Source organism: Ruditapes philippinarum, unplaced genomic scaffold, assembly GCF_026571515.1.
Source record: "Ruditapes philippinarum isolate M1 unplaced genomic scaffold, ASM2657151v2 ctg904_1_1_1_1, whole genome shotgun sequence".
NCBI classification, from domain to species: Eukaryota; Metazoa; Mollusca; class Bivalvia; order Venerida; family Veneridae; genus Ruditapes; species Ruditapes philippinarum.
The window spans coordinates 198,876-216,542 of NW_026852177.1; the positions used below are offsets into that span (position 1 = coordinate 198,876).

The following is a 17,667-nucleotide window of genomic DNA, read 5'->3' on the forward strand; positions in this document are numbered from 1 at the left end:
GCTACATTTCAATTCATACATTTATCATGTTTATTGCTACATGTACTCTTAGGTGGGAGGATGGCGCTAAATTACACCTTTTAGTTTGACTGAGCATTGAAAACTGCCCAAGCTCTGTTCTTGAATAGTTGTTGATTATTTAAGTATATCTCAGACTGGAAAATGAAGCAAGTCTCCCACCATGTAGTGTCTTGTATAAATCAATACCAGTCTCTCGTACTTATTTACTAGGGAAACAACAACAGGGAAAAAAACAACTAGAAATTTTGATCAAATCTAATTTAGAGGCTTCTCTCAGCCTTTCTAATAAAGAACAGCATTTAAAAGACAAAAGAATTCCAAGAAAATAGTAGAAATGATCTAATAACAACTACATTTCAATCATTATTCAATCAACACTTGAGAAAGCCTTTAATATTGTCAATTTTCCCCACATATCACCCCCCCCCCCCCCCTAAAGTTCTCTGCCATATGGAAACAACTACTTTTAAAGCGTAAAATATGAAAATGAATTTGCTTTTTAAATGGCTGCATTTTATTGGTTTCTGATTTAGTCATGAAAGCATGTTTACAAATACTTTATTATTGTACTGTATTTCATGCAAAATTTTGCAGGAAACATTTTCTTTATCTATTCAATCAAGCCATCTTATTTTATATAAAAATGATTGATAACAAAAACAAGGTCATTTATGAATGAAGGTCAAGTTTAGTCAGGTTTCCTTGAAGGTCATGTCCCAAGGATTGTTGTGGCACAGTATGAAGACAATACACCAAGAACTTAAGATCAACGTTTAAGTTTTAGGGACTGTAAAAAAAAAAAAGTCAAGCTATTAAGTTGCAAAAATTTATGTCTTAATTCTGGTTTTCCATAAAGATGTTAATCCTAATAATACAGGTGGCAACAAATTCAACCTATACTACCAGTGCAAACCAAGATCAGAGAGCACATCTATGCCATCTGATCAGGGTCTACACTGCTCTGGTTACAAGCTACTGGATTTTGTATTAAATCCAATTTTCTGCAGCAAACTTATAATTTTTATATTTGTAATGCCAATCACCTAAAGAGTGCATTATATATTTAGAAATGTTACCTAAAAATGACAAATAGGTTTGTCTGCATTGAACGATGGACAAGTCCATTTAAGACATTTAGCAGGTTAAGGGTTAAACAATGTAACGTAATACACCGAACAACTCTTGTTACATTGTTTTGCTTTGAGTACGCTGACACTAATTCAACAAACAAACTGAAAGATCAAGACGGACAAAAAAAAATAAAATTAACAGACGGGTGCCGAAACAATAACCCTGCTTCTGAAGGTCAAGGACACAATACCTATTAATATCACATCTTAATAACAGAAAACTATAACAAAACATTGTCAGGCATATTTCATAGCTATAAGATCAGAAAAGGGATTTTCTCATGTTTTGGTCAATCTACATTACTAGAAAATATAAGATTGAATACTGAAAAAACAAGAGCTGTCGGTAGGACAGCAACGCTCGACTATTCTTAGTGCTTGATAGTAAAAAAAAATGCTTGATACAGTTACCTCCTTCTGTTTACAGGTTGGGGTCATGATGGTGAACAAGTGTGCAAAGTTTCAAAGCCATATGTCAATGGACTTGGAAAATATTTGAACTATTAGAAAAACTTTAACGTAAATTCTAAGTCGAAAAAGGGGCATAATTCTGTCAAAATGCTTGATAGAGTTACCTCCTCCTGTCTACAGGTTGGGGTCATGATGGTGAACAAGTGTGCAAAGTTTCAAAGCCATATGTCAATGGACTTTGAAAATATTAAAACTATTACAAAAACTTTAACATAAGTGGTTACGCCGACGCCGACGGTCGGGTGACTACAATAGCTCTACTTATTCTTATCGAATAGTCGAGCTAAAAATAAAAAATCCTTACAAGAAAAGACACTGGTTGGTTTTTGTTAAATCCTGAATAAATGGCAACAGGAAAATAGACAAGTGCCAAAGATTAAAAAAAAAAATGTTTCACTCCCTTTTTGGGGCAGATTTTGCATCACCACATACCTAGTTAGTTTGTATATCCCTTGAGGTTTTCAAAAAATTAACATTTTATCAATTTATTATTGACAATAATAAATTCATCTTTTAATAGAAGAAAACCCATAAGCTTATCAGGCTTCATGAAACACCAAAGAACAGCCCAACTCCCCTATCTGATCCAACTGTAGTCTTCTAGAAAAACAAGTAGTACTGCATTTAAAAACAAACAAATATCACTCTTTTAAGAAAACAATCTCAACAAAATCAGACCAGTAAATAACTGGTGTTCCACCTTGAAAATAAGATATTTAGGAATAAATCAAAATCAACTATTGATATAATCACTTGTTTTGAGAAGCTTTTGCATGTGTTACTTAATGTTAGAGTGATTCAATGTGACAGTCGAGTTAAAATACTGGCAGCATTTATGCTATTCATTGGCATAAATATCATAAATATTCTCCCCGCCCCACCCACTTCCCCATTCCTTATTTCTATAAATATCTTAGCTTTGCTAAATGTCATTGCAACATAAAACAAACCCCTTGAAAAAAAAACACACACACAATGCAAGAGTCCATCCAATATAAGTAAATATCAATAGTGTAGTCTGCACCTTTGGAGAATGAAAACGATGCTCAAGTAAATCTTATATAAGAAATTGCTTAAACATGATTAAATTGATCATGAAGGAAAAACAAACATTACAAAAAAACACAAAACATTTAAAATAAAGCACTTCTTTCAAAAAGAATGCAATCTTTATCATAAATAAAGCAAAATGAAAAAGTAAAGAGAAAAAATAAGAAATTAAATATCCTATAATTATAAATACTGTAAAAAAAAATATTTTTTTTTTCCCTTCAGATTTTGATATACATGTAATACATAATTGAATTCTGGTTATTATTCTATCTTTGTGTTTTTTCTACAGTTTTGTTTCTAAAATGAACAAAAATTTTGTATCATGGCAATAACTGAGCGCATGAATTGGCAGGCATAGAGCATGAATCTGCAGCCGATATGAATACAGTATGCATATTTCGTTTTTTTTTTAAACATTCTAAAAATGAATACACAAACAACTAGCAATCTTATCCAATTGGTGTAAATTTTGCAGCACAATACCTTCAATAGCCAAAACCTAATCTGACAACAAAGGCAAATTCTGTCACTCTGACAAAAGAGGCATATTCTCTGTCAATCTGACAAAGAGGCATATTCTCTGTCAATCTGACAAAAGAGGCAAATTCTCTGTCATTCTGACAAAGAAAGCATACTCTCCCTCATTCTGACAAAGAAGGCCTACTCCCCCTCATTCTGACAAAAGAAGGCATATTCTCTATAACAAACTAGGCATGGAGGGATAACTTCTTCACAAATGTATGCATATACTCCTCATGTACCAAAATGTTGTTTTTTTCCTTACACTCTTGTCCATTTTCTCCAAACAAAGCAGGTGAATTACTCCACATAAAGCAGGCATATAAACCGCACAAAGCAGGCATTTCAATCCAGAAAATCACATCACAGAATGTGGTGAAGACAAGTTTTTGTTTTGTTTTTTCATCAATAATCCACCAGGACAGAAATGAATGGAAAAACCTCTAGTTTTGATGAACTTTGACACTATCGGGGTCTGAAATATAAAAAAAGAACATTTCTTTTACAACAGTATAATAATTATCCAATAAACTAATTAAAACAGGCTGTTTTCAAGCTAGCTCTGGCAAGAATGCAATCTGTTTTTAAATTTAGTATGTAACAGTAAAGGGTAACTTTTTATGATTATGATACATATAGATTTAGATAAAAATTACAGAAAAGAATTTTGATTTAAGTTATGATACATGACTGGCATTTTCAGTTTTTCTGTAGTGTATAATAGCTAGCACATCATCATGAAGATGTCTTTTTCTTTGTTGCTTTCTTTGTTTACTTTTCTTTTTTGTTGGGTTGGAGGTTGGGAGGGTATGTAGGTTTAAGTTACACCAACACTATTCAGGTAATATGGCAGCTTTCCCTATAAGAGGAAGACAATTTATTGGCCTTCTGTGTATTATTTCAAACCACAAATCTCATTTAGGTTACTAAGCCTCATAAAGCCCCATATGGGGTGGGGAGCATTTTCAAATGAAGAAAATAGTGTGGATCAAATAACTCTAGCCAGTTCAGTTTTGTTTTTTTTCCATTCATTCTGTGAAAGTTGTGAAAATATTTCTTCAGGTATATATATATAACTTATATTAGTAAAGTATTATATATGACATGATAACTAGGAGTGACAGATAGAGATAAAGGGATGAACTTTCTATTCATCTAATCAATCATAAATATATACATGTGTAAAATATTGTCTCTCTCTCTCTCAGCACTACTTTCTGTGCAAATCAATATGCCAACAACACTGGCAGAGAGAGAGAGAAATCAGATAGAAAAAAGCTCTATTACACTAATATTTCAAACAGTCTTCCCATCAATAACCTTGGCAAAAGAACCGGGGAAATTTTTTTTTTAGATTTCAAATTCTAGTGGTGATAACAACTTAAACAACTTGCCTTTACCATGAATAAAGAGTAAGGATTTGTAACACATGTATTTGTCATGATCCTGAATACCCCCTCTCCCAACCCACCCCGGCCCCTCTGCCTCAAACGTTTACCCACTCCTTTGTATTTATGGACTGTAACTTAGCAACAAGTATCAACCTACCTTTTTCTTGCAACTGTAAAGTTCTGTCCCATTCTGTAAAAGTAAATAAGAGAAAATTATTGAACGATTTACAATGCAAAAAATTTACAAATGTCCATGACATTTAAGCATTGAAACAAACTGTGTTAGTACACAGTCATACATTGGGACAAAAAATTCTTTTGGGCTTAAAGTTTTGAGTTCAAGACAAATAAATAATATAATAGCAGAATACACCATTTTAGTCTTCATCTGACAGGTCGACCTGAATTTATCAATACAATGCAAACAGATGGGTGACAGGTAAACCTTAATGATTTGTAGAGTTGATGAACGAACCTGTACAATTTTCGTTAATCTTATCACCAGACTAGTATCTACATTGTATGTCACAAGCACAGACTGGATTAAAGGATGAATCATCATCAGATGATAGCATAAGTCTAGACTGGTACAGTACATACAGTTAAGCCCCTTAACCTGCCAATTGTGTGTATTAAGCTACCACAGGGCAGTATAGGCTAAGGGTCATGTCAGGCTTCACGGATGTGCAGGCTGACCCGTCTCTATACTGGTGGCAATCACAGGCGTTCGGCACATTTGCCATGCCAATAATGGTCAAATTATCATAAAATAATCACCCCTTGATCATCAAGAACAAAATTGCCATCCAGCACCCATTTACTATAATTATAAAATATATACATTTTATATGATAATTTTACCATTATTGGCATGGCAAAAATGCCGAACGCATGTCAATGGTTTATATAAATCACTTCTAGTTCTAGTCCATAACAGGTTGAAGCATACTAATCAGTGGATGTTTTTCTTTCAGTGTTTTGTGAATAGGTCTCTGGGGCTCATTAAAATTGTGAAAATAAGTAATGAAACGCCATTATTTCTAAATATTATATAAATTATACCGTCAAAATCTAGCAATTTAATGAGGCTAAAAAAAGTTTAAATAATGTGTTGGAAAATGCCTTGATTCATGATAACATCTTATTTAACAATTTTTCATAACTTAACATCTCTGTTATTCATGTTTTTATGTCATTGACAATTTTGTACCCCAGCACCCCATCCCCTCCCCTAAATAAGAAGGGAAAAACCCACATTATATTGACAGAGAGAGTTCCAGAAAACATCTATTATTTGGACTGAAAAGAGCCACTGGAAACAAAATGATTTATCTTCTGTGAGTATATAATGACTAGCTGAACTAGCTGAAATGTTTACCTCAATATAATCAACACCTCATGCACAAACGCATAAAAAAATTATTTTTCCAAGGTCGCAGTATGTAGGTAATTATCTGTAAAGTGTTCCCTACAGGTGTAAAGACACAGAAATTTGCCACTATCAGTGTAACAATTATGCATCAACAAATGCATTACTTTAAGTACAACTGTAAACTTTTCAGATTTGACCTCGACAACCATGTTAATGTGCTAAATTTCACCAAGATTTGCAAATAAAATTAGAGAAGTAATGTTCTAAAACAAAAAATTGTGCATAATTTACATAGAATCTGTAAGACTGGAGTTATATGCCCATTTTCAAGCTTTACTGATGAAGGCAAATCTGAGATACCTATCTGCATTATCTCTAGACAAAATGTGGCACCCCTAGTAGAACCACCAAACCTTCCTCATCAGTCATTCAACATTCTCTCTGACAAATCACACATATTTCATCTGAATGAAATGCAGCAAGTAATGATCGTTCTAAATATAGATTTATAAATCTGGTGCTTCTCTGTTAGCGGTTAAACATTGCTTACACATCTAAATTAATACTGACATGCTGACCTTGACCTAAGGAGATGGAAGGGTGGGGGTTTCAAATTGGTAACCTACAAGCCAGATTCCAAGCCATCATTTTATTTCAAACACCAGGCTATTTTCCATTTTAATACTTTAACCCGTCGACCCAGCTGAAACCAAAAGTAAATAGCCTTTGCCACATCTGGTAGTCTGACCAGGCTCAGTATCAAAATTACATCAAATATGTTGGCTGAATAACTAAAAACTTTCATCAATGATAATGGACAGTTCCAAAAATGGAAGATAGACAAGTCTATAACACAAATTCAGAGGGACATTTCAACCATGACCTAAAATAATTGGGGCCATGCTTCATTGTCAGTAGGTTTGGCAAAATCTGATTTTGGTTTAAATGTCCGGTTTTTACCTTAAGCATTTCTTAACTTGTCTGCATGATTTTTATATTGTTAATTTATGAAAATTTCCTCTTGTCCATAAAATCTCCATGTCAAAATTTACCTTATTCTTTATTAAACAGACACCCGAGAGTTTAGTATTTTAAGATATGCCTTATATTTATATAATTTATATAAATGGTAACCTTGCATTCAACTCAAAATGTCTGTAGAACAGAGAACTTCATAAGCTATATATAAATCAATTTTCACACCAATAACTCGCTCCTATCTTTTATTCACCGAATGGGAAACTATTCCTATTTATAGTCACTGTTAACCTGACCTTGATACCTAAGATGACCTTGTCAATATTTAAATAGGATATGCTCAAGTCTTTTACGGTGTGTCATTTTTTCCTTAAAGGCACATTATGCTTCAGAAATGATTTTTTTCTTTCTTCTTTAGAAAGGGCAAAAATGTGCTTTTAATTGTTTATGTAATGGATTTAGAGCATGTTAGATTCTTACCACTTGCAGAAAGTAGTGCCAAATGTGCCAAATGTAAAGTAATTTGTCATAAAAGTAGCATAAAACAAAGTGGTATTTTGACTTTCGTTCAAAACACTAAATCACAACAACTGTACCCTATAAATGCAAATTTGAAAAGAAGCAAAGCATTGTTCCATTATATGGCCAATGAGTAACTATTTGGTAAGGAAAATGAATCAGGACACCAAAAATAACATAAAATTAGAAAAATAGATTTTATCTTCTTTTTTTTGTTTTAGCTTAATGGGCCTTTAATACTCAAGGACAAATGATTTATACCGTTAGACATTTATCCTTTTATACTCAAGAATAAATAAGTCTTCAACCACACCAATATTTTTCCTTTATTTTCAAGGTAAATGATTTAAATACACTTAAAGATATTTATCCCTTTATACTCGAGGAAAAAATATTTATATCCTCACCATTATTTTCCCCTTATTTTCAAGGACAAATGATTTATACTCTGAATGTTATTTAATCCTTATTTTTCAAGGACAATAAATATATATCCATAGAGTAACCAATCTTTTTGTTTTCAAGGACAAATGATTTATACCCTCACTGTCATTTAACCCTAAACTTTCAAGGACAGATGATTTACAGCCTGTCAGTCACTTCTTAAATTATTTTAAAGGACACTGTGTCACTTATCCATAATATTCAAGAACAGATGATTTATACCCTCATTATTATTTATCCCTTATTCTTCTAGGACATCTTATTGGCGACGCCGGTGAAGCTCATTCATTTATATATTTTTAAAACTTTCCTACAAGAAGAAAGTTCACCTGCAAATGAGTATTAGGATAGGTAATGGACTGTTGTAAACGATTATCCTATTGATTGTATCCATATTACGTTTATCTGTTGATCAGAATGGTTGTTTTTACAAAGTGTACCAGTATCCGGATGTTGACAGCTATCCGATTTTCTGCAATTACTGCTGTCACATGGCCATCTACTTTTTTATGAATTCTTTACCATTAATTAGCATGGCATAATTAAAATGAGCCTGCAACATTTCTTAATTTTGATGTTTAGGGTGTTCTTTTGGGTTTCAATGTTTTCTTTATTTCAAGGGGAAGTAACTCATGTTAACTAAAATTATTTGTTCTTTTCCGTCTATCTTAGGTATTACTTACAATTTTTGTTTTAATAAAATTTACCAGTTGTAAGGTCATCAAAAGCATAGAGGCCCTGATGAGTGAATATTGATATATATATACTTTTACTGGCTTTATATACCCAATATATTTCATATTTAATTTAATAGAAACTTGGAATTATTAATGTTATGTGCATACATTTATATCTTAGTATATTGGTATGATGAGACTTATAATATTTCTGAATTTAAAGAGTTGCAGTTATGTCATTATTATTAAAGGGATGAGACTTTCATTTAAAGTTATAAATGATAATACATGTATTGATTGAAAATGTCCTGAAACTTGGATCAAGCAATATAATTGATAAAGCCTCAAAAAATCATGTTCTGAATAGTTATTCTAATTTTTTTCTAACATGTGCATAGTTTGAAAAGGACAGCTTCTGACTTATCTATTTGTAATGGAGGGACACCGGTCTCAACCTCCAGGTCTCCTGAGTCAACCCGACAACAGACTTTACATTAGATAGTAGATTGTTACTAGTCTTGAATTAAATTTGTACACTAAATTTTTATAGTGGGTGATTTGTGCCACATGAAAACCAACAAAGTACAAAAAGTAACCGGGCGCCAGATGAAAACATGAAAATAATATCTACCACAAAGTGGTTCGTTTGTTGCATTTTCATGTTTTCGCCCGTGCCCTAGATGTAAAATACAAATCAGCCTTCATAAACATTTCTTATCATAGATATTGTACATGTATAAGCACAGTTATATTCACTTTCAAATTGACCTGTTATAAATAATGGCACATTCATAACTGTCTTAGCCCTTTTTAGTAAAAATAAATTATACAATAATAATTATATAAATTGTTATTTTAATTATATAAAGCTATGAGTATGTAAGGTTTTTTTTCTTATTTATTAATTAAGAATTAATTATCTGTTAATTTAAAAAATCTTATATCTTGTCACGCTTTAGAACTGTTCACTATTTAGGGAGAAAATGTGTAAGCGGCCAGATAGCTCAATCGCTACAGCCGCGGTACATTATTCTGTGGGTCACAGGTTTGAGTTCTGGTCAAGCTGAAAGTTTTTCTAATCCTGTTACTGCAAATAACATTAGTTTAATTTACTATGCTCTGTAAACATCAGAAATTCAAGTACATGAATCAATATAGTGGGGAAAAAGGTTTAGGTTAGAACTGTTTCATTAATAAATAGAAAATGTGTAGCGGCCGGATAGCTCAGTTGGTCTTCTGAAAGTCATGGGGTTCGAGTCATGGTCAGGCAGTTTTAGTCAGGGTTTAGAAGTGTTTTTCAACTGACACATTTTGATTCATTTAATAGATTGCATTTAATTTGAAATGGACAAAGCAGTATTGCGTGATACTTTTAAATCTACAAAAAGCATTTGGTACAGTTGATCACACTATACTGCACATGAAGAAGTTCTTTTTTCTTCTTCTCATGAACTTCAAGCATCTGCCATATGTAATGACATTCTTGCATGGTTCAAGTCTTATCTCTGATAGCAGCTGGTGAATGTGGCTGGTACTCGTCTCTCTGAAATATCTATGGTGTCCCCTGATGTTCATTTTAGGTCCTCTTTTATGTCTAATATATGTCAATGACATGTCTGCAACCCTAAGCAATAAGCTTTTATTATATGCAAGTATCAGACCTGGGAAGAAAAATATTACCAGATTGATAAAAAAACCTGTGTTCATCTTAAAAGTGTCACAAACCAAAAAAAAAAATGTAAATGATGACCCCTTTAAAAATATACTTAAAGTTAATAGTATATTTTTAAAGGGGGTCATTATTTACATATTTTTTTTGGTTTTTGACACTTTTAAGATGAACACAGATTTTTATTAATCTGGTCATATTTTTTCTTCCCAGGTGTGATACTTGTGCCTGTGATGATGACTCAGTATCCTTGTATCTGGTAAAGTAAATCTTAAGATTGGTTTATTGACTATAAATTGTCTTTGCATCTGGGCAAGACAGAGTCTATTCTTTTTGGTTTAAGTTTCAACATAAACTGGGCCAAGCCTCCAGGTCACATGAAATGGTACTGCTATAAAGTATACATCTTTTGTTAAGTATTTAGGTGCAAACCTGGATCAAATTCTTTTGGCGTCGCCCTTTGATGCTTTGCATCAATGCTTTTCTTGTTTATTCTGTAGTGTCATTTATCACAGTCAAATGATACCAAAACAGAGTTCCTTCCCTTTAACATAAGTTTAAAGCAAGCTGCCACAGATGATTCATTCAGCATTTGGCTCAAAGACAATAGTTTACTGAGATTGATTATTTTCTTGTGGAAAATTATACTTAATGACTTTAATATGCATTAATCTTACATGCAGTGCTATTTCTATATAAACCAAATCTGATTCAAGCATAACATTTGATAATTTGGAGTACATTGTATCTGAATTTAGCAATTTTATGTCATGCAAATAGCCAATTGTTAAGCGGTGACAAAGAATAATCTGATGTATATTGTAAAGGTCAGGAAGGGATTTTTTTGCCTACATTAATTAATTTTGCTGATTATGAATTCTATTCTAATGAATAATATATATCCTTTTTTCCAAATTATTCATAAAAATTTCCAAATTATGTCAGTTGTGCCGAAAGTTTTTGTTGTATAATGTGTTAGCAGCTATCAACTGCTGATAAAGAAAATGTTTTCCAAATTTAAACTAATATAAAGGACTGTAAGCCATCATGTAACTTCCCAATTTTGAGGGAAAACACCCCTATAATTCCCAACTCCAGAAGGGTATAAAAATTGAGGAAAAGAACCCTATATACACGTATGACATCATAATGACATCTCATGATTTTAATATTAATACGCCTATTTCAAAATCCTCTTTGTTTCCCCTCCCTTGACCAATGTCAGTCTATGTACTAATTTTTTTTCCGTACTTTATATTTTTTTCTTTCTTAATTAAATTATATAGATTTGGAAAAACAGTGGAAACAAACAACATTTTATTTAAGGCCAAAATAGAATATTATCACACAAATTTTTAGTACAAATGAGGACGTTAAGCACTTCAATCACTTCAATTTTTGTCCTAAAAATTCTCAATCCTAAATATCCTTAACTTAAAATATTACAACCCTGAAGCTATAATTATATTGCTCCAAAAAATAACTCGAAATCCCCCCCCCCCCCCCAAAAAAAAAAGAAAAATGAGGTTGACATAGCAATTGGCAAAGCAATTCTATTTCTCCCCATTATTTTCCTTGGAATGACTACTCTGAATCTAATCATAATTACTCATAGTAAAGACCAATAAATAATTCAAGGGAGCTTTTAAAAGCGAGAAGTACTATAGTACTTTACGGTATCTATGATGCAAGTTTAGCCTTTAATATTGATTTTTTTCCTACGTACATTTTATCTAAAAATAGAAAAGTTACATTTTATCTTAAAATAGAAATGGTTATAATTCTGTTTTTCTAGAAATTAACCAAGGACGTTTATGTTTTGTTTTTCTACTTATATTACTGTGGATATATCATTCTTGATATGAAATACATTTATCAAAAGGGAAATTTTTTGGTTACGCATATTAATTTACAGACATAAGTATTTAGCGTAAGTTTATAATATACAGACTTGGCTATATTTTACGTTGCATAATTTTTGTGGTTTTATAGCTTTTTTGATCACTAAATGTCCATTTCAACACACAAACAAGAGGGCCATGATGGCCCTGAGGTCGCTCACCTGTATAAAGCCCCCCCCCCCCAACGTTGCAGGGCCAATTTAACCCAAGGGCTTTTATTTGCACAAACTTGGTAGACACCCATAAGATGTTTCATGCTAAACATCTAAGCTCTAGCTCATTGGCCTTTTTAAAAGAAGATTTTTTTCAAGTTTTTACTATACACATATAGTTAAAAACAATGACACCCCTGGGGCCGGGCCAGTTTTGACCCCAGGGCTTTTATTTGAACAAACTTTGTAGACACTTACAAGAAGATGTTTCATGCTTAATATCTAAACTCTAGCTATTTGGGTTTTTTCAAAGAAGATTTTAAGTTTTTGCTATACACATATAAAGAAAATCAATGACCCCCGGGGCGGGGCCAATTTTGACCCCAGGTCTTTTATGTGAACAAACTTTGTAGACACTCACTAAAAGATGTTTCATGCTTAATATCTTAACTCTAGCTATTTGGGTTTTTTCAAAGAAGATTTTTTAAGTTTTTGCTATACACATATAAGGAAAATCTATGACCCTCGGGGCGGTGCCAATTTGACCCCAGGCTTTTATTTGAACAAACTTGGTAGACACCTATTAGAACATGTTTTGATGCTAAATATCTTAGCCATAGCTCTTTGAGTTCTTTAATAGAAGATTTTTTAAGTTTTTACTATATGCATATTGGGAAAATCAATGACCCCTGGGGCGGGGCCAATTTTGACCCCAGGGCTTTTATTTGAACAAACTTGGTAGACACTTATTAGAACATGTTTCATGCTAAATATCTTAGCTCTAACTCTTTTGGTTCTTTAAAAGAAGATTTTTTAAGTTTTTACTATATGCATATAGGGAAAATCAATGACCCCCTGGGGCGGGGCCAATTTTGACCCCAGGGCTTTATTTGAACAAACTTAGTAGACACCTATTAGAACATGTTTGATGCTCAATATCTTAGCCATAGCTCTTTGAGTTCTTTAAAAGAAGATTTTTTAAGTTTTTACTATATGCATATAGGGAAAATCAATGACCCCCCGGGGCGGGGCCAATTTTGACCCCAGGGCTTTTATTTGAACAAACTTGGTAGACACCCATTAGAAAATGATTTTCATGCTAAATATCTTAGCTCTAGCTCTTTGGGTTCTTTAAAAGAAGATTTTTTAAGTTTTACTATATGCATATAGGGAAAATCAATGTCCCCCCCCCCCCCGGGCGGGGCCAATTTTGACCCCAGGGCTTTTATTTGAACAAACTTGGTAGACACCCATAAGAACATGTTTCATGCTAAATATCTTAGCTCTAGCTCTTTGGGTTATTTAAAAGAAGCTTTTTTAAGTTTTTACTATATGCATATAGGGAAAATCAATGACCCCCCGGGGCGGGGCCAATTTTGACCCCAGGGCTTTTATTTGAACAAATTTGGTAAACACTCACTAGAAGATGTTTCATGCCAAATATCTAAGCTCTAGCTCTTATGGTTTTTTAAAAGAAGATATTTAAAGTTTTTTCTTTCGGTTGCCATGGCAACCAGAGTTCTGCATGGAATTAAATTCTTTGAACAATTTTTAAAGGTGACCACCAAAGGATCATTCCTGTGAAGTTTGGATGAAATTGGCTTAGTGGTTTATGAGGAGATGTCATTTAAAGTAAAAGTTTACGGACGGACGACGGACGACGGACGGACGGACGGACGCCGGACGAAAAGCGATCACAAAAGCTCACCCTGTCACTTTGTGACAGGTGAGCTAAAAAGGCAAGAATATCAGTAGCTTGATTTCTGGAGATCTATATCTGGTCAATTATTAAAGTTCTAGCAGTGTTCTATGAGAAAAAAATATGTTTGAAAAAAAAATTAGAGGGGACAGATGGATAAACAGCAATCAAAAGCAGTACTATAGAAATTTCTGTGATGAGTCATTTTTTATAATTCACAATATTATTACACTACCATTTATAAGATATTTTTAATAATCATATGCCTGTTCCGAATTTATGGACTCAATGCAGTTGTAAATTTGTGCTGTCATTCACATATATTAATTCTTGAATACTTCATACTTACTCAAACTTTATGAATAATTTCAACCCCATTAATTATGAATATATATTTCAAATACAAAACTCACCTCTTGTTAAAAATGCTGCTGCTTCTGCCACGTTGAAGTTACTGCGCAAATCTGTCTCCTGAATGTAATGTACAAGGCCACAATATCTTGTTGGCCCGTTATTCAGACTTGGCACTACTATATCCTTCTTTAATGACACTACGCTTTCACCATAATACACATATTCTACATTTTTATCCTCAGTTGTCTCTGGAATGGCTTGTTCAGTATCAACTTTCTCCCCTGAACCTCCGATATTTACCGAAACATTCTCCGTAACTTCTTTCACAAGGTTTGAACTATGACCCTGAGGAGGAATTATTCCATTAATTCGAACTAGTTTTGTCACTGGGTTAACAATTTCATTATTTGAACTACTAAGTGAATTAATTGCTTTATCCGTGTTGCTAACATATTTAGATATCACACTAGAATTGGAAGATGTGCCACTAATAACAACATCACTAGCATCTTTTGGTTCTGATTTTAAATCATTGGAATAAAAATTTAAGTCTACAAATTGAACATTTTCACAGGCTGAATGGCATTCAGATTTCTGCATAACTTGTTCTGACTGATCAATTACAGGAGAGTCATGAGGGCCAGAATTTCCTGGTTTAACTAAGTTATCTATCTCAAAACCAAAGGATATGCCCAAGTTCTCTGGGGTCTCTTCTACACGTTTATCTAAGAAGATCACAGACTTCTGTTTCCTACCATTAGAACCATTATTAGAACAGGTTTTACCTTTACTAATCACATTAGAATTTGTTACACTATTATCTTTATTATTGTAAACTGAATAAGTGGAATTCGTTTCCGATTCATTATTACAAAACTGTGACTGTTTGCTTGTAAGCGTCACTTGTGAATTTCCTACACTACTAGCATGCACAGTACTACTGTCTGTACTTTTATTTGGTGAAATAATAGATGACTTCATTTGAACTGGACTTGTTTTAACTGTTCTATTAGCTTCACTTAGTGAAGTAATTTCTTTATTTTGCACACTAGGCTCCTTTACATTTTTCATGTCTGAGTTTGTCTCTTCCTTATCTGTCACTGCAGTATTAGCAACACTAGCAGCACCTTTCTCCAAAATTACAATGACATCTGAAACAATATGTTCTTGACTACCTGTCTTCACAGTGGAGGTAGCAACACTGGATTGAACACCAGTAACTTTGTTCAATACCTCTGGACTAGAACCTATAGAATGTCTTCTTTCAGTGGGGCTGCCTTTCCAGACAGATTTTTTGTGATCATGTTCACAATCACCACTATCCAGAGACGAACGTTTCTCCGATGAGCTACACGAGTCCGGAACTTTTGGTCCGGCGGCCATCTTTGCGTATGATAGTCTTGGTGACAGAATACTGTCAACAGCTTGACTGCCTTGAGTGGCAGGGAGTGACTTAACAGATTCAAGATCACTATCGTCTTGGGATTTTAAACCAGATGGAATGGGAACATCACCAGTAGAATTTCTGCGACCTTCTTGCACTGATTGTCTACCTTTGCCACTTGTAAGGGCTGGAAATGCCGATGGACTTAAATCTCTTAAACGAGCATCACCCTCTACCATAGATGAGGGAGGAACAATGCTAGGCACTGATGCTTTGTTACTAGACTGAGACAGAACTGGACGTTTGTCTTCATGTCTACGACCAGGTTTACTATTACCATTGTTTGTCATAAAATGATTCTGAGGAACAACTTCTTTAGTAACTTTCTTCTTTTTCTTACCAACAACTTGAAATTCATCCTCTTTTGGAACTTGAGGGACCTCTAAATCAGTAAATATGAAAGCATCATCAACAAGATTTTCTGAAGCTTCAAAGCTAGCAAGTACTGGCTGATGATTCATATCTGCAAAAGAAAGCTCACTCTCAGCCTTTATAGGCGGACTTAAGGACTTATTCTTCTTGTTCTTAGCATTTTTCTGTTTAACTGTGACATTATTTATTAAGCTAGCATCTAATTTTAACATATCATGATCTGATTTAGTTCCAGGCAATTCTGATTTATCCATCTTTGAGGCTTTGGCTGGTTTATCAGATTTCTTTTTGTTGTTTTCTACCCCACTTCCGGTCACAATATCTCTTTTGTTATTGGTAGCAGAAGGCTCCTTCTCTTTCACACTTTCCCTACAAATTGCACCTTTTGCAAGTTTATCATTATTAACATAAATAGCATGTTTAGACATATCAATTTTATCATTTTGTTTGAGCGATGACTTAGCAACTTTTTCAGAACTTGAATATAAACTATCCACATCACCATTTTCCACAATATCAACATCAGCTTTACCACTAGAGTTTCCCATATTGTCTTCCCCGCCTTGGGTTTCAACACCAGCAAGGGCAGGTTGAGCAAAGTCGCTCCCCTTTTCCTCAACCTCCTCTACCGAACTGGAGGCAACAGGAGATTTTTGTTTCTTGTCTTTATTTTTCTTATTTGATTTTTGTGTTTTACTTGGAATTTCTTCGACAACATTTGAGTTTTTCTTTGCCTTTTTATTTGAATCATTCTGCCCACCACCTATGAAACTTAATACTTCCTCCAGTGATTTATCACCCTTATAATTTTCAATGTCCTCTGACTTTTTCTGCAGCTGCTGCTCTTTTTCTTGTTTTTTCTTACGACGCCTCAATGCTTTAGTTGCATTATCGTTTTCAGTTTCTTTATTTGAACCATAATCAGATCGGGTGAGATGTCCTAAAGGAAAGGTTCCATAACTTTCGAATGGTTGATTAGCCACTGTGCCACCCCCACTTGAGGGTGACTCTCTCATTTGTTTGTACTGCGCCGGATTCACGCTACGGGTTTCGATTGGGTTGCCGTTTTCATCTGTGCCAACTGGCGCATCATCTGGAAAATATACAATTTCAGTATAATTATCTGAATTTTCAATGGCTCTCTGAACTATGTATAATTCTTTCTTATTTCTATTACAAAAACAGCAGCTTTACCCACTGTGAATACTGCATTAACATATTAGTTAGGACTGTGCTATAAAACAGTAGGGGTGTAACAATATGGCAAAAACCTTATTGCAATATATTGCCATTTTGCCAAAGCATATTGCAATACGTATTGTCGTGTATATGTTTTAATGTAAAGATGGAGTAACATTATATATTATTACTATATGTATATATTCTTAGTAGAAAATAGAAAGTAAAGTGTCACACAATTTGATAAACAAAACGAGTCGCGTGTGACCTTTCACATCTGGGCCGCTTATGTAAATTATGCGGCCGCATATTGACTTTAAAG

General features: G+C 33.6%; 1 protein-coding gene across 1 annotated transcript in view; it reads right to left on the reverse strand.

Moving 5' to 3' along the window:
• Positions 1-815: 815 nt before the first annotated feature.
• LOC132751584 (uncharacterized) overlaps positions 816-17,667 on the reverse strand; it is a 40,025-nt gene continuing 23,173 nt past the window's right edge. The window contains exons 4-6 of the mRNA XM_060741769.1: positions 14,410-17,259; positions 4,743-4,775; positions 816-3,669 (exon numbers count right to left, since the gene is read on the reverse strand). Coding sequence (XP_060597752.1) covers positions 3,638-3,669; positions 4,743-4,775; positions 14,410-17,259 — 2,915 coding nt within the window. The 3' untranslated portion in view covers positions 816-3,637. The remainder of the gene's footprint in view (positions 3,670-4,742; positions 4,776-14,409; positions 17,260-17,667) is intronic.